General features: G+C 38.3%; 1 protein-coding gene and 1 long non-coding RNA gene across 5 annotated transcripts in view; both read left to right on the forward strand.

Moving 5' to 3' along the window:
* HHIP (hedgehog interacting protein) overlaps nt 1–7666 on the forward strand; it is a 94016-nt gene extending 86350 nt beyond the window's left edge. For 2 of the 4 annotated variants that reach the window (XM_082463387.1, XM_082463390.1), the window contains exon 13: nt 68–7666. In XM_082463387.1, coding sequence (XP_082319513.1) covers nt 68–261 — 194 coding nt within the window. In that variant the 3' untranslated portion in view covers nt 262–7666. The remainder of the gene's footprint in view (nt 1–67) is intronic. The other 2 variants (XM_082463388.1, XM_082463389.1) reach the window with 2 other exon arrangements.
* Nucleotides 1–21018, forward strand: part of LOC309661635 — a 300338-nt gene that overhangs the window by 194949 nt on the left and 84371 nt on the right. The gene's annotated exons all lie outside the window — the stretch shown is intronic.

Raw genomic sequence — 21018 nt, forward strand, 5'->3', positions numbered from 1 at the left:
TCATACTCAGTGCTGTTTCCGACTTACAGAATGGAGTGTGATTGTATTGCTCTTTTTTTTCTCCCAGCGAAATGTGAGCCAGCATGTCGCCACGGCGGTGTCTGTGTTAGACCCAACAAGTGCCTCTGTAAAAAGGGATATCTTGGTCCTCAGTGTGAACAAGTGGATGGAAACCTCCGCAGAGTGACCAGGGCAGGTATTCTTGATCAGATCATTGACATGACATCTTATTTGCTGGATCTAACGAGTTACATTGTATAGTTTCTGGGACTGTTTGACTACTCCTTTCCAATGGGCATTTATTTTTTATCCTGTCATTAAAAAGAACGACTGTTATCCTGCTACACACTCCTGTGATTTCATTTTCTTTGATTAATTTAAAAGTCATTTCCAGAAATGCAGACCCTGTGTGTGTATATAGGCACGTTTGTTCACATATGCACGTACGCACACACACTCACAACCCCCGTGAGTGTGGTTGCGTAACAGATGGGTTTTTTAAAATGTATATTTCCTTGTGTGGAGTAATTTCCCCAGAAATTCCATTGTAAATTGATAACAGAATTTTTATGTCACCAGAAGAGATTATTTGCCTTCCCAGGAATTTTCTGTCTGTAATCACTAAAGTCAACTTCAACGGAGTTTTAAAGCATTACTGTGCAATCTGATGGATTGAATTTTAAAAGGCCATATTTTTATATTAAAGGACTATAATATGAGAGAATGTTTCAGAGCTCCCTGATGAATTTCTAAGTGGGCAACTTGATATAAAATTGTAATCTTCATTTTTATCAGTGTATCCAATTGCAGAATGTTAACGCACTTACCTTTTTATTGGCAGAGAAATCTGGTTACTCTAGCTTAATTTCAAGATTGTTTTCAAATTAAATCATAATGGCAAAGTCTAAAACCAATCTTCCTAAAAGGTCTGCTTTTATTGTATAGTTTATTTAACAATAGGCACTGGGTTTGTGTTACATATTTATATTTTTTATTTTATTTTTATAATATAGACATCACCTAGATGAAACACCTTTACCCTGTCCTGTAAAATACTAAAGTTACATTTTTCACCAACTTAATTGGAAAGAAGGGGAGTGAGAAAGCAAACAGTCTTTAATGTGCTGAGGATCTAATCTAGCAGTGTATCCTTGTGCCAACATGTAATCATTACCGACGGATGAAAAAGCAAGAAAACAGCCACTCCTTATAAAATTCCAGCATTAAACCTTTGTAAAGTGCTTTTCACCATAGCAAGACTGTCAGAGTATATGTGATGGGAACGTTGCAGGTTTCACCCTGAATCGCCTCACTGGAAAAGAGTTCACTCGTTTTTAACAAATCTTGCCTGTGTAAGCTGTCACTTGTACAAATTTTTAATATGATCATTCTTGCCAAATATGACTTTTAATGTATACGTTCCTTCAGAACTCAGTGAAAATCCTCTCTGGTTCATTTATGAATAAATTTCCTGTAAATGTTCTGTTCGGGTTTTTCAAGAAATGCCACGTTCTAAGTTAAACTGCAAGAAGTCTGGTACACATTTTTCTTCATGGTTTTTGAGGCCATCCTGCCACGTTTGGATTATAACGAAATTATCAGGCCTCTTTGCCCCACTGAACAAACATCGACTCATGACATGTGGGCACCTACTATAGGTTGCCCTTCTCTAAACATCTGTTCCTCCAGAATCTAAATTGTAGAGCAGGACAGATTATACAGCACAGACTGACTTCCCAAACCTGCTCCTTACCTTTACGAAAAGGAGCCTCGATTTCAAAAATAAACAAAATCTTGTAACTAATATTTGTCTATTGTTTTCAAGCGAGAGATTTGCAAATAAAGCACAGTGAGAAACCACAACATAGAAAGGTTGGTTAAGTACTCTGCTCTTGTCTCCCATATATGATTACTTAAGTTTCAAGTGACCTCATGCCCAATGGAAATGGGTTGACAAATCTTGGTGCAGTGCTTAGGGAACAATAGCCTGCATTAAAAAGTGCATGCATAATTTTGCACAATTTAGATTTCAATTGACGGTCTATTCAAAGAAGTCTCAGGATTAAATGAGCATGGATACCAAATTGCCCTCTTACCCCAGAAAAGGGGTGGTCCCTTCTAGTCACACAAACACTTCATTGGCCCAACAGTGTGACAAATCTTGCAGTGAACCCTGTACTAGCCCACATCTGTAGGTTAATAGCAGTCTTTTGTCCTCTTTGCTTTCTCTTCATAGCCCTTTTACTGAATTCCATCACAGAAAGTTTTACAATTAAAAAAAAAATGTCCTGACCATCATTTTTGTAAATGGACCTTAACCATCTCATCGTCCCTTATTCAACGTGGGTGACATTCACAAAACGTGAACTTCTTGTGAGGGAGCCAGCTGTCTAAATCTGTCAAATTGTGCAGTTTTATTACACATTCTCCTGTACATAGTTTCACTGAAAACAATAAGGATACTGCTATATATTCAGCCAAATCTGAAAACGCCCAGCATTTCTTCTTACATCTTTAATCTTTCCATCTTTTCCAAAAGAATCTTTCCAAAAGAAATGGTGTTCTATTGCCATTTGTTCTCCTATTTAAAAATATCTAGATTAAATTCATCAGACCCAGCTTTTTTTATACAGCCCTTTCACAAGTGAAAGAGTTTCAAATGACTTAGAAAAACATATGTACCCCAGGTATCATTGCCTTTTCTATTGTGAGTCATTAGAATAACAGATCAAAATCTTCTAAAAAGAAAATCGCAAGATCCAGGGATATTAAACCCCAGCAAAGACAGTCATTGGAGTCATTTCTCTCTGTTCTTAGGAGAGAAGTAACTAGCAATGGCTAATTAATAGCTACCTTTTTAAAACTCAGTGGTCATTTAAAAAAATCTTTTGACCTTTCCTTTCAAGTAGATTTTTAAAATATGTAACTGGAGAATGATCTTAAATAATTCATGATGAGAAGAAAGTAAGAATTCGTTAAAAAGTATGAGCTAGGGAAAAATGATTGTTTCATCACACGAATGGTAACATCTACTTGGTTCAAAAAACACATAATCAAAATGGAAGAAAATGTCCTTGGTATGGATACAAATGTGTGAGATAAAGATAAAATAAAGAAACAGAAAAATGTAGATTATTATCCCTTTTTCCATTCTAGAGCTTAAGCTTTGGGTATCAATTTAATGTGAAATGCTGTTATAGTAGTTTTAAAGAGTTGGGAAAAAACTTTCTGCCACTGCTTCTGCCAAACTCTTGCTCTGGTTAATAGAACTTCGTTTTCTTGCTAGTTATTTAAGGTAATGAGAAGATAACTGAATTGGCACATCATTAAAGTGGAAAGAAGGGAAGATTTAAGAAACTTGAGCGATGATAAAAAGTGCTTCCATTCGTACCTTTCTTCTTGGAATTTCCTTTCAATGTGGCTATTGTAAAATATATCTTTTATTTTATCACAAAGAACACTCAGAAGTTTTCTCAGGTTAACAGACTATCTCATAAAGAAAGAGCAAAGAAACCTACCTACACATGCAACATATACATACAACCTAAATAGAAAACCATTCTCTTTTTCATTTACATACTTCAGAGCAGGCACTTCTTCTCTATTTATTTCTTTGAAAATAATTACATGATAATGTACTAATAATGTTTAACATTTTTGTGATGTTGTTTTTATCTCCAAATCATAAACTATACAAGAACCCTACTAGGTTTAGGACTTAAGGTTAGATGCTACATCTAGGGACTTTTAAAGAACACATTAATTTAAACTTTTATTAGTCTAACTTTTTTAGTTTGGAAACATAAAAGAGAAACCAAGCCTAAATTTTTAAGAGGAAACTAAGGTATATCATAGGCATTTGTAGTTGGCTGATCAATAAATTAGAGTTTCTGGGTGTCTCTATAGAACGTTACCTGAGATATCTATCTTTCTTTTTCTGTTTCTCTGTCTTTTTGCCTCCCCACCCCCATGTATCCCTCTTCCTCTTAACTTCTCTCTTCTCTATTTCTATTGGTTCTGACGAAACAGACATGTCTTCAGTACACCCATAATAAAGATACCCTGGGGCAGGTTGCTATTGATTTTGCTGGTGATGATCTTTTCTTTATTATTTTCCTGAAAACACCTTCTCCTAGTACCACATTTGCTCAGATGCTATATCATAAAGAACAGTAGACAAATATGAACATACTAGACTGACCTATTACAATCGTTGAAAGAAGTAACAAAAAGCGTAAATGACTCCCAGCCTGGATGTCCCAGCTCAGCTGGGGTTCCATCTTGGATGCTGAAAAGAATATCCCCAGTCAAGAGCGCAAGTTAACAGTAGGGAAAGTTAGTAGCTATTTCCTGTTCAAGCAACCACCATCTCGGTGGAGTCTATTTTAAATAAGATTATCCGAAATTGATGAGGAAAAAATAAGTAGTTCCTCAGTGGAGACTTCAGAATCTTCTTTCCCCACCCTTGAGACTTGAACTTGCAGAGAACTCAGACCAAAGTTCCATGCCCAGAAAACGTACCTATTTCTTTATTACCCACAGGAAGTTAGTGGGCCTGTTACTGTGACAACTGGCAGTACGTTCAGAAAGTTCTCACTAGAATATCCTAAAGAAATCGATGTTTGCTCTCTTACTTTCTTTCTCGTCATCACACCAACACAAATCAGTCATACCTCTAATAATTAATATGATGACAAAGGAGGTGGGAAACCTAAGAATAGAAGCATTTTGATATTAAAAATATTAAAAACAAAACCGTAAAACCTGCCAAACACTAATCCTAGCCAACTTCAACACTTCTTCCTCTTAAATAGCTACTCATACATAAGTTTTGGAAATTGTCTTAAAATAACTATTTCAGGGAGTACGATGTACTCATGAGATTGTAAGAAGGTGTTGTGTTGTTTTCTTCTCAATCATAGTTGTTGTTTCCCTAGTGGCTATGAAGAGATTTACTCACTTATCAGGTTAGCTCTTTTCTTCAATTCTTCATTAAGTGACAGCCCAAGATACACCCATCATTTACCTTGCTTTCTTTTGTATAGGTCATCTATAAGTTGGTTGAAAAATAAATAAATAAATAAATAATGATCCCTTGTATTAACATAAAGCCTTAGGCCTAAATCTTATCGCTGCTTTTTTAAGCCAGAATACACAGAGACGTACCAAAAAAAAAAAAAAAAAGGTACCAACTCAACAAGAATTCTAAAGTTACATCTCATGTATATCACAAAGACAGACCTCACATTTCAGTCAGGATTTTTTTTTCGCATATGTAGATTATGTATTACTTAAGATACATGTATACATATGCAAGCAAATTAACAAACATGTTTGGTGAGTTATCTCAATTGACTATAATCTTTTAAGTTAAAAAAAACATTTTTAGCACATAGGATAGAAAAAATGGAACATTAACAGTGATGGGAGATTCATAATGGCTAAATAGAAAATACGCTTCGTCTTCACAGTTAGAAACTAATTGCTGTACGTTTCCCTTTGCACTAAAAAATAACTAGCCAAAAGTTTCCATTCACAGGAACACCGTGTGATCAGATTTGGTAGTCTGTGCCCCACATGTACGTTGGATATTTCTTTACTTCACATTCTTAAAATCAGAAGCATGATTTTCATAGAATAAATTAGGAGTTCATGTACTGTAGAACCTAATACTATTAACACATTAATACATTCTGTTCATAATACTATTATTGAGAAATCAAACTGACGACCTTATAAGATATCAGGTATTTCCCACATCTCATTATATTCATAGGACATTTTTGGACGTGCATCTCACCAAGAACCATGTGGTAACAAGATAAATGATACTAAGGTACTATGGAATTTTTGGAGCTTAATTCGCTAGGACATGCTAAAGAAGACTATTTTAAAGAAACCCATCTAATTAGAATGAAAAAATTATCAAATCATTATAATTAATAAGCAGAAAACAAATCAGTACAGAAACCCCTGTGTCTTTCCTGGCTTTATCTGTGATTGATTTTATCCAGTTTTAAAGTATGGTTAACTTTATCATTCTTCTAACACGTTTTGCTTTTCCTAGTTGTTCATTTTCCTTTAGATTGTTGACAGTTTGGGCAATTTGTCCATAACCTTATTCACAGAGGATACCTTCCTTGGATTTCTATTAATAAGAGGCACAAGTAATTAAAGCAGGTACATGTTTAAGGGAGCAGAGTTAATATATGTACTAGTTGGAATTTCTGTAAATGTTCTTCTGAAAAGTAACATGCAGAGTCACTGGCTCAGATAATCCTTCTATATTTGAATTAGTCTGACTTACTTAACCAAGTTATTATAATAGTCAGTACTCTTTGCTTGATCTATTATTCAGCCATCCATCCATTCAATAATTCAACAAAGATTTATTGAAGTGCCCAGCACGGTTATGTACTATGGAAAAGGCAAGGATGTTTATAATGGGGGATTGTGAGCCCCATGGGTATGATGAACACATTTGAAGCAAAAGATAATAATCACACCCATCCAGCTCCAATTCAGTTCAACATCAAAATCCAGCAATAATAGTACAGATGGCCTAAAGTACATCTGTGTGTATCTGTATGTGTGCACACACCCATGTATATATATTTATCTATCTGTACAAACACTACATATGTATACACACTATCTATGTAATATATAATATATGTATAATGCATATAAATTCTAACAAGTGTATTTGTGTTATCTTTAAAATAGAACAATTGTATCTTGAAGTGATAAATGCAGAGAATTGGTTTTTATTGTTGATCTGTGGATTTAATGATTTTTAGGTGAAAAGGATGTTTAAGTGTATAATTTCTTTTCTTAATTTAATATATTTATGTAAATGCATGCCTGAAATTTGGTTAGATTGGCTGTGTTTTGTGTCCTTTAACATGATCAAATGTATTAAACTTTATCTTATGACCTGATGTACATGTGCTATTTTAAAATTCTTTTTTATTTTGGAATTTTTAAAAGTTTTCCATAAGTATCCATACTGACTATATAAACACTAATTTTTAAATATTCCGTACCCAAACTACTTGTTCAAAATATTCTTACCTTTTGTCATTTTTCATGTTCTAATTTTTAAATTTACTCCCCCAAATACAGGCCAATGTTAAGGGTCAGTTTCACTGTGTAAAAATATTGACTAAAATTTATTCTAAGTTGTAAATGACTTAAATCTGATCCTTTCAAGTAAGTAAGAATTAATAAGTGAAGAATGCAAAAGAGCAGTTGAGAGTCCTAAGTGCCCACATTGAAGGAAAGAAGCACGTAGAAGGGGAGAGACATGAAAAAAGTGATTGCAGATACAGTAAAACCTGGTTGACCTTGCCATTTTGCTTCCAGTTAACTGTATCAAGAGTATTTGTACAAGGTCAACTATGCTATTTTGAACATGAATTTTAAATCTGTCAACATTCTTTAGAAGAGCAAAATGCTTTCATCTAGATCTCCTTCCTTCCTGAACAAATACGTCTCTTTGACTCGTTGAGAGGAAAAGCTGTTTCCCTAGAAGAGATGATTGTTCTAAGAGAATAAAACGTGTTACAGATGCTTATTCAGAGTCCCTAAACTCAGGTTACTCTCTGGAGTGTTAAGTTAGGCAAAGTGACACCATGAAAAGTGTCCCTTAGCACATTCCTCAGTGGCCCAGGAAGCACCAAAGGTCTCTCTCCCTCAGCAACTGCCTTTCCAGTTCTGAGACTCTGTCCCTGTGGTTTAGCCCTTAATCACAATCTGTTTTCTGTGCGTGCCTAGTCTCTCCGACCAGATTATAAATCTCCTGAGGACATACCTTCTGCCTAGAATCCCTGACAGATCTAGAGCAGCTCCTGCCTACTTGCCAGAAGGAAAATAGTAATATGTATATAACAGCCTAGAGATGGAAGTGGTTTTTTTTTCCTGATGCTATTAATCTCTCTGGGTTTCTTCACTGTCCCTTGATTGGCTTCTCAGCTCTGCCATCACCAGTACTATCAATCCCCTGCATTAAATTCCCTTTGTTGTAAACACCAAAGTGGTTTCTGTTTTCTTTTTTTAGATTCTGATTGATACATATGTTAATGAGTGACTTAGACACAGATGAGGAGAGAGATAACAGGGTGGCATTACAAAGGGACTTGATGAGATCTCCTTTAGGAGAACACCTTAAGGAACCACTGCCTAGAATCCCAACGTGATTACAGCAAGATGTAGTCAGAGGGATCCTTCTGCCAAACCTGATATATAACCCTTCAATTACTTAGGCAGCTACCAAGGGAAAAGGCCATTATTCCCACAGTTGTCACTAAGAATTTTCGTAACGCACATTTGTACTATTAAACCTATCAGCTTCCAGTTTGTCCAGGAGTCTGACGGCTAATATGAGGGAGAATTCTCTGAACTTGCTTCTTTACACTCAGTTTTTTCTTTTTTAGAATTGTATACACTAATGTATTATTTCCAATGGAAGAACAACTTAAAATGGCAGCTACATTGAGTATCTCATCAGAAAAAAATACATTTTTTTCTATATGGAGGTCTGAAGAGGTCTCTCTGGAGATTAAATTCTGCCATCATTCAAAGGAATGAAAGGATCAAAGAAAGAAAAACAATTTGGATGCAATATTTCTTCTGTATTTTCATAATTTGATTTATGCTTGATTTCTCTATGACATTTTCTATGATTAAAACAAACAGAATTTAAAAGGGGAAAGGAGGGGGCCAGGAGAGGCGGAGAGAAGCCTGGATAGCACTTGACTATAAAACTCATTCTTCTTGGGACTATGCCCACATCAGAAACTACTTGAGCTCACTCTTGTAATTTAATAAAATGTCATCAGATCCCTTTGACACATTTATAGCCTTATAATTAAAACTACTTGATGCAAAATCCATGTGCTTCATGTAAAGCAATTTAGATTATCATAGATGCCCTGTTCTATGATCTACAGCTACCAAAAGTCACGTACGCCAGGTGTGCTGGCAGGAGCCCTGGGCTACGGCTGTGAGATGGGGATCCTGGGCTTGTTTCTCCAACTAATTAGGTGGACTCAGTTTCCTTATGTGTAAAATGAGAGACAGGTTCTTTCCAGCTGTAACAGGTATTGTTATTAGATATTCCTAATCCCGGGATCCATGTGAGTTGCAGATTGGAAACTGCAAATCTTAGATAGGACTCCATTCACTACCCCATTGCATGAATTTATGGTGTCTAAATGATTAGCAAAGACACTCTTACTCATTTTTTTCCAGTCTCCCAGCCTCCTCTCCTCCTGCCCTCTGTGGTTCTTTGTTGCTTTCTCTGATGTGTTCTCCAAATCACCTTTTTCTGTTCCTCCCATCCCAGTATGGTTCATTCTTGAATAATCCTTTCATGTCTCCTGCAGCTCTTGCTCTAAATATCTAAAGCACTCTCTGATCTATGGCCATTATTTTCTTCATGCTGAAGAAGCGCACTGTTAAAGGGTTAAAGGGAGGCTGCCATTCCTTCCAGGGCCCTTAATATCTAGTTTTGCAACTGTTAGAAACATAATTGTCTCTTCCATGATCTGTGTTCCCAAGAGGACTGTTGTAGGCACCCTACCTGACTGATAGATACCACATTCTGGGCAGACACAAGAGGGCAAATGCCTGGCAGACATCATCTAAAAGGCGGACAATTCATGATACAAAAGAAAGAGTAACCATGTGTCCACTAGGGTTGCCCTTACAAATTACCACAGACTGGGTGGCTTAAACAACAGAAATTTATTGTCTCATAATCCTGGAGGCTAGAAGTCTGAAATCAAGGTGTTGGCAGAGTTGGTTCCTTCCGAGGGCTGGGAGGGAAGGACCCCTTCCAAGGCCTTTCTCCTTGGCTTGTAGACGGGCGTCTTCTCCCTGTGTCTTCACATAGTCTTCTTTTCATACATGTTTCTGTGTCCAAGTTCCCCCTTTTATATAAGGACACCCGTCATATTGGATTAGGACTCACCCTAATGACCTCATTTTAACTCAATTACCTCATATAAGGACACCAGTCATATTGGATTAGAACTCACCCTAACGACCTAATTTTAACTCCATTACCTCTGTAAAGACCTTGTCTCCAAATAAGAACACATTCTGAGGTACAGGGGGTTAGGACTCCAACACAGGCATTTTGAGGGGAGACACAATTCAATCCATAACACTGTGCCTCAGAAATGGCATCAAATGTACTGAGGTCTCATTTTCAGTGTCTAAAGCAGTGCTTCTCAAACTTCAGTGTACCTCCCATCACCTGGGGAATTTGCTAAAACCCACAGTCTGATTCAGTAGGTCTGGGGGTGCCTGAGATTCCATATCTCTAACAAACTCCCAAGTGATGCTAATGCTGGTTCCTGGGCCACATTTTGAAGAGCAAAGATCTAAAGGATGGTTTATAGGCTGTTCTCACTTTAAGGACAGAACAGTAATATTGGAAAACCTTGATGGAAATAATGGCTTTCTGTCACCAAAAAAGAAAAAATGATACGTCCCATATCTTCATATCAGGCTTGTGCTTAGTTGAGTAGAATGTACACAACACAGGGTAAATACTTGTACCTGGCAGTCAGTTATTCCTGTGATGCTGGGGCTGCTTGCTGTTGTTACTCAGCTGCTGTGATTTTCAGCAGTAGCGTCGTAATCACACAAACAAGCACAATATTTTTAGGTACATTACAATTCATTTATCTGTTCAGAGTAAACTTAAATTGGGTTGCTAAAGCAGTATGCACCATAAATAAAATACATGCTAGTTTTAAGCTGTGTAAATTGTGCCAAGATGGTATGTAGTCATAACAAAACTGTGGAAGAGTTCAGTCAAGAGAAAACATTTAAAAAGGAAAATATCACTATGAGCAAATAGATTTAAATGAAGATATAACCCTTGACACAATAGCAAATGAATTCTGTGTTGTGTTGAATTTTTTCATAGCTAAAGTTTCATGTCTTTATCTTAAAACCAAGATATAATCACATTACTTAGAGTTGTAAACATATCTAGAATTATGTCCAAAATACCTTGGATGCAACTTTTAATGCTGCTTGCTGAAGAACAATACTTACCATCTGATTCCAACATTCATGTAATTTGAGAGCAGGAATCCTCAATGGAACTTTCTGTGATGGAAATGTACTATATCCACACTGTCCAATATGGTAGCCATGAGCCACATACGGCTATCAAGCGGAGCAACTGAATGTTTAATTTTATTTAATTTTAGTTAAATTTAAATGTCTGTTGCCAATATAAAAATAAGGTGTCTTTTTATATTATATAAAGTAGGTGTCTACTTTAAAAACCAGAGCTAAAGGCAATTCAGAGAGTTCAGTTAAAACGTTTTAGCGATGCGTTTGTGTGATAATCCCTTATACATCATTCACAATGAAATGTTTCACATTCCCTTTAACTTTGTTCTGTTTTGATCCTGTAGCTTATTCCAAATAGCATAACGTACATACTCTGCTCTGAAATTTTTTACATTGGCCTTTGACGGAAACCAATAAAATTGTTAACTCTAGGTATATTGTTATAGTACAGTCAAAATCTATTATGCTTATGTGGAAACTACACACCGTGATCGTGTGTCTGCACGTCTCTGAGTGTAAACAAGTGAAGAAGTAGCACTAGACACATGGAATTGTTGGTGGAGAGAAGTGGTGGCGGCTGAACTTGTCATGTGCCAAACTGTCCTCTGTATTAGAGGAAGTACAGTCAGAGGAACAGAGGGCATAAATTGCCACTCTGTGCCTTAATACTTATTTCTAGAAAGTTCTCCTGGAAGAGAAGAATTTTGGAGCAATAAGAAACAATATTTGGAGAGAGAAAATCAAATGCATTAGGCTGATCTATAAGATTCAGCTCTAACAATTAGACCACATGCAACCTGACATCACCATGAGGAGTGAGCGATAAGGTACAGCCAATGGGAATGCCAGAGGTCCAAAGAGAGAGTGAGGAAATCTCTCTCCCTAAGTGGAAGCAGACACAAAAGGCAGAAGATGGTAGTGATTCAACTAAACTAAATGGAAGTAAGAGGGGGTAATAAAAAGTAATAGTAAAATACTAATAAAATCTAACACTTAACACAGTGCTGTGTGCCCAGCACCTATTCCAAGTACTGTCCAAAACTGTGAAGGGTCTGAGTTTTGGGGTTTTTTAAAATTTTTATTTCATATTGGAGTATAGTCCATTAACAATGTTGTGTGACTTTCACTCTACTTAGTGGAGTATAGGTGATTAACAATGTTATGTTAGTTTCAGGTGTTCATTTCACTCTACTTGGTGAAGTAGACAAGTCAGCCTGCCACAATTTCATAGATGCCGGCAGAAGACAGGAGACTCCTGGTTCAGAGACAATGGACAGTTTATTATTCACAGCAATAGCCATGATCGGTAACTGGTTCTCTGAGCTCCAGTTCCCACAGGGTGACACAGAAAGGCCCAGATGGTACCTTCTCGTGCAGTGGGCTGAGTTTCAGAAGAGGAACTTTGCGCTTAGGGTGACCAAATCTTTTATAATAGACAGCAGGCAAACGCACCTGATCTTTGCGTTAGAGGGAGAAGCTACATCTATTTTCCAAGGCCGTTTGCTATGCAAGCATCCTTGATAAGATAGTTTAGAACAAAGGCCTTCAGGGCTTCTGCTTACCAGAGGTGCAGAAACACAAAAGGCCCATGGAGAATTGTCACCCAGTGAGCACTTTACATATACGGAGTCATTAACCGTCTCAACAACCATGTGAGGTAGGTACTTTTACACCATTTTACAAATGAAATGGGAAGCCACAGAGTTCCCACAGTTATTAAGCAGTAGAGTAAGGGTTTGAACCCAATAATCTGGCTCTGGAGCAGCAGTGTCCAATAGAAAGATTACGTGAGCCACATGCATCGTTTCAAACGTTCTAGTAGCCGCGTTAAAAAAGTAAAAAGAAACAGGTGAAACTAACTTTAATAATATATTTTATATAACTCCATGTACCCAGAATATGATCATTTCAATGTGTAATCAGTATATGAATTATTAATGAAATATTAATAAATACATTCCTTTTGTATATTGTCTTTGAAAACCAGTGTGTATGCTACATTTACAGCACATCTTCATTCAGACACAAACTTGTTTTCATCTCTTTTCTCTTTTTATTGATGTATAGTTAACTTACAACATGGTGTTAGTTTCAGGTGTACAGCAATGTACAGTTATACATTTTTTTATATATATATATTCTTTTTCAGATTCTTTTTCATTATAGGTTATTACAAGATATTGAATATAGTTCCCTGTGCTTTACAGTAGGTCCTTATACAGTGGTTGCTTATCTGTTTTATGTACAGTAGTATGTATACGTTAATCCCAACCTCCCAATTTATCTGAGATACAAAATTTTTAACGAAAAAACTTGACAGTTGAAAAAGTAGATTCACACACCCAAGCTGTTCCAAACATACTTAAAAGCTTTCCAATAATCAAGTATCAGATTTTAAAGGTAAGCTAATTAAAATTAAGCAAATTAAATATTCGTTTCTTCCATCACAGCAGACACATTTCAAGGGCTCAATAACCATCCCTAGCCAGTGGCTTTCATAATGGACTGAATAACTTTAGAGCCTGTGCAATAACCTTTGTGCTCTCCTGCCTCACAAAGAAAGTGCATTAAAAATGTACAGAATTTTTATTTAATTCCTTGTTCTTCTATTTTAATTGTTTAAAGGGATCACCATTGGTTACTGTGATGCCTGCCCTGGAGGGCTGTTGAGAGGAGCAAAGAGAAGGCAGTGCAGGGCGGAGGCTCAGACCTCAGGCTCACGGTCAGACAGACAGACCCAGCCTGATCCATGCTCCATCACTTCGCGTCAATTCTCAGCTGTGTGACCATGAACGTGACCTCCTGAAACCCTAATTTCTTCATCTTTAAAGTAAGTCAATAATAGTACCTCTGAGGACTCAATGAGGCCATTCATGTAAGCGCCCTGGCACAGTGCTTGGCACATAGTTCATGCTAAATAAATGTCAATCATTATTTGGTAACTGGACTAAATTTAATACGAGAGACCAAAAAAAACTTTAATTGTACATCATTTCAAGACACCCATTTGCTTCCTGGAGAGAGGCCCTACTCACTTAGCCATGCAGCCCAATGTCACCCTCTAGTGCCCAAAACCTTGAACATCAGGCATCACCAACCAAAAGCACCAGAACACTGAACGTCTGAAAGGAGGATGTGCTTACTTCTTCTACCTCAGGTGCTGTGTCTGACCCAGATCGCCCATCCCCAGCACCGTTAAGTGGTACCCTGTCTTTCAGGCCAGTGCTTCTCAAACCTTTAATGTCCTTTCTTACCAGGTATCTGGGGAATCTTGGCAAAATCAGTTTATGATTCACTAAGTATGAAGTGTGGCCTGAGAGTCTGCATTTCTAACCAGCTCCCAGGTCACTCCAAAGTTACTGCCCCACAGACCCCTCTTTGAGTAGCAAAATTTTAGGAAATTCTATTTATCATTCCAACTCCTCCCAAAGTAACCTCCAAATTGGTAGAATAAGAAATTACAGGATAAGCTGAATGTTGTCTTCTTTCCCCGGTGGACATGAGCAAGAGGAAAAGCCCTAAATGGATCCTGAGGTTGAAATATACCTGAGTTTGAAGGATGGCCTCAAAGAGGGCAACAGCATTCTTCTGGGAAGAGCCTCAGCCACAGAATATGGGAAAGATGGGCCAACACGGCCATTCTTATATCCCTTTGACCTCATAATGTAACTCAAGGTCGTGTGCTATTCTAACTAAACATCTATGAATTAACAATGACTATGTAAATTAATCTGTGTTCATAGTTTGAGGCCCAAGATAATTTGGACTGGATAATAGCATGTTGGTTGGGTTGCAGGACCAGCAATGAAAACTTGAGTCCGAAACTCAGCAGTCACTGATCAGTGGTCTTTCCAATGTCACATTCAACAGACACCGGAAGGCTAACATTTGGAAGAAATCATCATCTATATATATTTCATATCTGATAAAAAGAACATAGGGATAACTGCCACATTTTTGCAAACGTCAGAGATAACATAGCGAAAGTGCTTTGAAAATGGTGCTTCATGGATGTAAATACAATTTATTAGCAAACTGATAGACCACACAGGCCCGGTATCTCTTTGGAATAATAGTTACCACATTAGTGGTTTCTAGTAAAGAGAAAAGGGAAAGGAGGACATGGAGTTTATTGCCATTTGTCTATCCGCTTTTTTTAAAAAAAACTAAGATTCCTATGACCTAATCACTCCACACTTCTAGGTATTTGGGTTGCCTCCCACAATGTGACTACCAAGTTAATAATAATATTTATTTTCATCTTGTTTTCAAACATTTATTTCGGATGATGAGTTTAATACACTACACTGCAATCGTGCTTTGTTGGTAAGTTTGCTCATTATCTAGCTTGACTCACTACGTTACCAACTTTGGTAAAAAGAAAGTCCACAGGGTTTTTCAAAGGCATGCTGAATATCCAACACAGCAGGTGTGGAGGGTCTATGCACTTACCTCATAAAAAGCATTGTGATATCATTTTGGACATGAACTCACATTTTTTTACCGCTTTCTGTCCCAGCATGGATAAATGTGAAGACTGGCCTCTATAGTCCCTTGTTTTACTGTGAGAAATGACTTGATTTGTTTCTTAGAAGTTTGTTTTAAAGTAGTAGTTCACCTCTTTTTGTTTTGACTTAGGAGCTCATAGTGATGTGTTTCCCCTGATTGATTCCCCTACAATATTAGATTTCAAAAAAAGGTTCATATCAATGTACTATACTGACTGCAAGTGTAAAGGGAGATAGAGAAGTCTGGTCACCAGAGTCTGAGAAAAAAACAAAAACAAAATAAACCTAGCCCTACATTTCTATAATGAGAGAAAAATCAAAGAATGAAGATGGAGGGAGGGAGGAAGGGAGAGCGGAGGGACAAATCGAGAGGTTTCCTTCATACATATTCTCTCTTTTCATTTACACAATAAAACCTGACATTAGGACCAGGAGACACTGATTTGTCAAAGATAGTGTTGAGAACACAACAGTCCACCAATCCATTGATCAGTAATTACTGAAGACTAGTCCAGGCCCTGTTGGGAACACAGGAAGAGCTCAGAATGTCTGTGTCTTTCAAACGAGAACTAAATAGCATTGGAGAAATGTCAGCTTAAAAGGAAGAAGGGGTAGTGGAGACTTCTTACTGCTGCTGTGTAGTTACTACTACATCCTTTAGGAAGTGGGTGGGTCAAAGGGGAAAGACCATTTCAAAAAGGACGTGTTTGAGTTTCATGAAAGAGTTGAGTTGAAGCATCCATTTATCCTGACATTTGGGCATTCATTCAACTTTCAGCTAAACAATGAACGCACACCCACTTTGGGCTAGTGGTACAAGAATAACCAAACCCTGTAGAGAAGAGGGTGCGTGGGCTGTGGTAGTAACGAGCAGAAACTCATGATTGGGGTTGTGGATGTATGGTCTCTAGATGTCACTTAATTTTGGTTTCCAATGGATGCGGAAGCTTATTATTTGGACTAATGATCATGCATGAAGGGAGTTGTGGCCTGTGGAGAGAGAGCCTTGGAACCAAGGCAGCTGGAGTAATGGGTATGGATTGGGGTTAGCTAGTGGCCTTAAGTCACCCCAGGACTTTCCAATGCACTTAACATAAAACCCAAATTCCTTATCAGTGCCTCCAAGACCTTGCATAACTGTCTCCTGCCTACATTTCCAACCTCATTCCTTGCTTTGCTTCCAATACTCCAGCCCAGCTGGCCTCTGTGACCATGACCAGACCTTTCTCCCCCTTCAGGTCTTGGTGTTTTCTTCTGTCTGTGATGCCCTCTTCCAAACTCTTCACATCTTCCTCCTGAGATGGAATTTCTGTGCCCCTCCCCATCCTGTTTAAAATAGCTCTTGTTCCCGGTTACTCTCTATGCCATCAACCTGTTCGTTTCCTTCTTAACTTCTGTTTATCAATGATTAGGCAACAAATCACTCCAAAGCTTAGTGGTATAAAGCAAAAGCAATCATTTTATTATATCTCTAAGTTTCTTTAGGACAGGAAATGAGGAAAGGCTTGGCTGTGCGGTTTCTGCTCAGAGGCTCTCGTGCAGTTGCAGTCAGGAGGTGACTGGAGCTTCCCCAGCAGGCCTGGCTAGACACCACTCTTCTTCCTGTACTCCTTGTGGTCTCTCCACGGAGGCTAGTTTCAGCTTTTTCACAGCCTATTGGTCCCAGGGTGGTCCAACTGCTTACCTGGTGGCTGGAAATTTGGTTTCCATTGGAAATCAAAATGCAGTGACCTCAAGAGACAGTACATCCACAACCAAAGTCACCAGTTTCTGCTCATACTGCCATGGCCCACGTCTCCTTTATCTCAGAGATTTGTACCCTAAGATTCTCTCCCACCCCGTGAGAGTCTCTGCTGGGTTTCCCGAACCCTCTCAACCTTGCATTCTACTTTTTTATCTTCACATTTATTTCCCCTACAAAGAGCTGCATTTTCGTATTTCCCCGTAGGTCCTACCACTGAGTATATACTTCTTGAATGAATGACTTGCTAGAACAAACCCATGAAATATGCACCAAATGTTTGATTGAGTAGCCCAATCTGCCCATTTAGTAAACTGTAATCTGCCAACTGTGTCCTTCACTGGATAGTTCGATGGGTTCTTCTGCCTGAAGTCCTTTGTGCCCAGGACCTTCAGTTCATCTGCCCTGATTTCTGAGGTTTGTGAAGTTTGTTTTTTCAAACAGCATTTGAAATTATGAAGACACTCCTGTCATTTCAGCTCGTGAGCAAAGAAGGGAGGTGGGGGGTTGGAGGGGATGAGTTGGGGGAAGGGTGGATGGGGTGGTCGACTGGCTCTTATCATAACTGTTTAGTTTCATTTACATTTCTCGCTGGGTTGCTCAGGTCCGGGGCAGTGTTATTTGATGTTGAACACCTGTCTTCACACAGGGAGAGCTGCGGCCAGCCCTGCCAAGAGAGACATTGACATCTCTGCTCTACAGAATTGTGCGACAAAGGTGAACACCCATGAGCTCCCGTCTGGTTCAGCGGAGCCTGGCTCAAAAGGAGTCACCCCACTGATGATTTCAGAAGTACAGAGTCTCTCCTTGGGCTTTGGTGCCTGCAGCAAAAGCAAGCTTGTCTGTGTACTGAAGCCAGTTGAATTTGTTCATTGGCCATTTTTATAGGTCCCAATTCATTCTTTGATGTAACATGAGTGCGAGATGAGTTTTCTTTCTATTGTGCTAAGCTGATTCTCCTAAAGTCCTTGGTCCTGTTCAAGCAGAGCTGTATTCAAATGGAAAGTTACGTGGCTCAGAGAGATTTCCGTCCTGAGAATGCAGAACAATTCACGGGTTACTGGATAGTAACAAGTACATATGGGGAGCTTGAGAGTGGCGCTTCTCAAACTTTCATGTCCATACTAATTACCTGGACATCTTATAAAATTCAGATTCAGATACAATAGGTCTGGAGTGGGGCCTGAGACTCTCTGCATTTCTAACAAGCTTCTATGTGATGTTGACACCCTGGTCCAAGACCATACATAGTGTAGTAAGAGTCTAGTTTAGACTCCAGATTCTATAGCCCGTGCCCAAAGCATGGTCCCCAGACCAGCGGCACCCAGCATCACCTGGGAACTTGTGAAAAATGCAAATTCTCAGCTCTCACCCCAGACCTACTAGATCAGAAATTTCCGCAGTGTTGCTCAGCACTAAACATCTTAATTTCCTCCCGGAAATTCAGATGCATCCTGAAGTCTGAGAAGGGAGGCGCTCTCAAGATTCACTCAGGTGAACTAAAGAATTTTAGCCACTGTCTCCAAACTTAGATCTAACAATCATCAAGTCTAGAATCAATAAGTTTGATGTATTTAACACAAATCTAGACGTTAGCACTTAAATTCATTTCAAAAATGTTTCACTCTCATCATCAAGTTGCAACTGCCATATAAAAATCCTCAGCCTTTTTTCACATTTAAAAAGATTAATCCTTTCAACCTTCATTTAAAGATCTTCTGATTCAATAATATGATCTTTGGCCAAGTTCAAAATCATGAAAGTCAAGCTCTTAATACCCTGGTATGGACACCAGGCCAAGGAGCACCGGAGTTCCTGAAGTCTAGGCACGTCTTTGAACATTTCCAGTGGCCTTGGGGTTATCCCTAAAGTGAGGAGGACGGATGACTCGGTAATATGTCAGACTTAAAAAGGGTGGACTCAAGATTCATTTCTTCTGTTTGAATGCAGTCAGCCAAATGGAGGACCTCCTGAAATGATTGGCAGCATCAATAGGCTGGTAAGAATTAGACTACCTTCCCAGAATAGGCTGGAAAAACATCTATGACCTCAGACCTTGAGGCAAAATTTCCAGGGCTGCCAGGACTCTGTTAACTGTCTATCACCTCTGAAAGGGCAAAAGGGCAGGCAGGTTGCCCCTCAGGTCACCAGAGAAGGTAGAACCTGGAGCCTGTCCAGGCCACAAAGCACTGCCCGGGATGCCTGTGAATCAGGACTAGAGCCTTCGTTACCTGCTCTGGTTTCAACTTTCACAACTGGGACCACTTTGCAATTTCAGTTTTAAGAGTAATCTTGGGGAGAAATACATAAAGCCCCGACTAATACCTTCTCGACTGTAACTACGCTAGTACAAGAATGTACAGCAATTGAAGAAAGCTGACTAATAATATGTTGGCCTCCTATAGCCCTTTTCATCTGAAGACCTCAAAGCACTACCCACGTGACCTCACTAATCCTTAAAATAACTTCTGAGAAATATATGGGAAATATTATTGTCTCCATTTCTCAGGCGGAAAAAAGAGGGCATCACTGAATTACCCAGGTCTCACTCTGAGCTCATAACTAGGCTCAAGACTGAGAGCCGGTAGAGAGATTTGGGGCATTGAGGGGTCCAGGAAGAAAGGGGGTGGAATACGGCAACCCAGAGAGAAAACAACTTTGGTTGTAATGTAAGCAACATGAATCATAGAACCAATAAGAGTACTAGGAAACAGAAAGGGGGATGGCTTGGGGAATTTTTTTTTGTCATTGTTTTGTTTCACAATACATATTTTTCTATCTCCATGCTTTGCTTGAGTCTTTCCTCAGGTCAATGTAGGGTTTGGGAGGGACAGGGCTGAAGGGAGGTCATTGCTTTATCTCTCTCCACATTACTCAAGTTCATCTTCTGAAGTTCTGCCCAAAGGTCAGTGGCTAAGCTTCTACTTAAGACACTGATCCTTAGTTTCCTGATTGTTCCCTTGACTCCAACTTCTTTTTCCCAATACTGTTTTTGTAATCCACATTTTATTTATGCAACAATTGCAAAAATTTCCCAAAGGGGTCATTGAGAATATTATCAAAGTACCTCAGATTTCCTGAACCGTTAAGTGAATATTTAAAACTTTTTTAGAATGGTGCAACTGCCTTTTTTCTTTCTTCCTTCCTTTCCTTCTTCCTTCCTTTCCTTCTTTCTTTTTCTTTCTTTCTTTCTTTCTTTCTTTCTTTCTTTCTTTCTTTCTTTCTTTCTTTTTCTTTCTTTCTTTTTCTTTCTCTCTCTTTCTTTCTTTCTTTCTTTCTTTCTTTCTTTCTTTCTTTCTTTCTTTCTTTCTTTCTTTCTCTTTCTCTCTCTCTGTCTCTCTCTGTCTCTCTCTCTCTGTCTCTCTCTCTCTTTCTTTCTTTCTTTTTTCCTATTTTAAAATGTCAAAGTCTTCCTGACATGCTTTGGCCATGGAAATGGAAGATATTTTCTCATTAGGTTAATTAATGGCTCTGCTTGGGTGGCATAATTTGGTGTAAGTTTCCTTTTAGAATTCTGTCATAACTAAAAAGGATCTTATTTTTGTTATGTTTTGTGGTGTCTTTAAATTTTTATGACTTCTACTTTGTTTAGTCTGCATGTAATCCTTCTTTTGAAACCTAATGTCCTAGAAAATTTACAGTTTTCTCTCAAAACTGGCACTTTTTACATTTTAC

The sequence above is a fragment of the Balaenoptera physalus genome, assembly GCF_965194825.1.
Source record: "Balaenoptera physalus genome assembly, chromosome: 5".
In the NCBI taxonomy this organism is placed as follows: domain Eukaryota; kingdom Metazoa; phylum Chordata; class Mammalia; order Artiodactyla; family Balaenopteridae; genus Balaenoptera; species Balaenoptera physalus.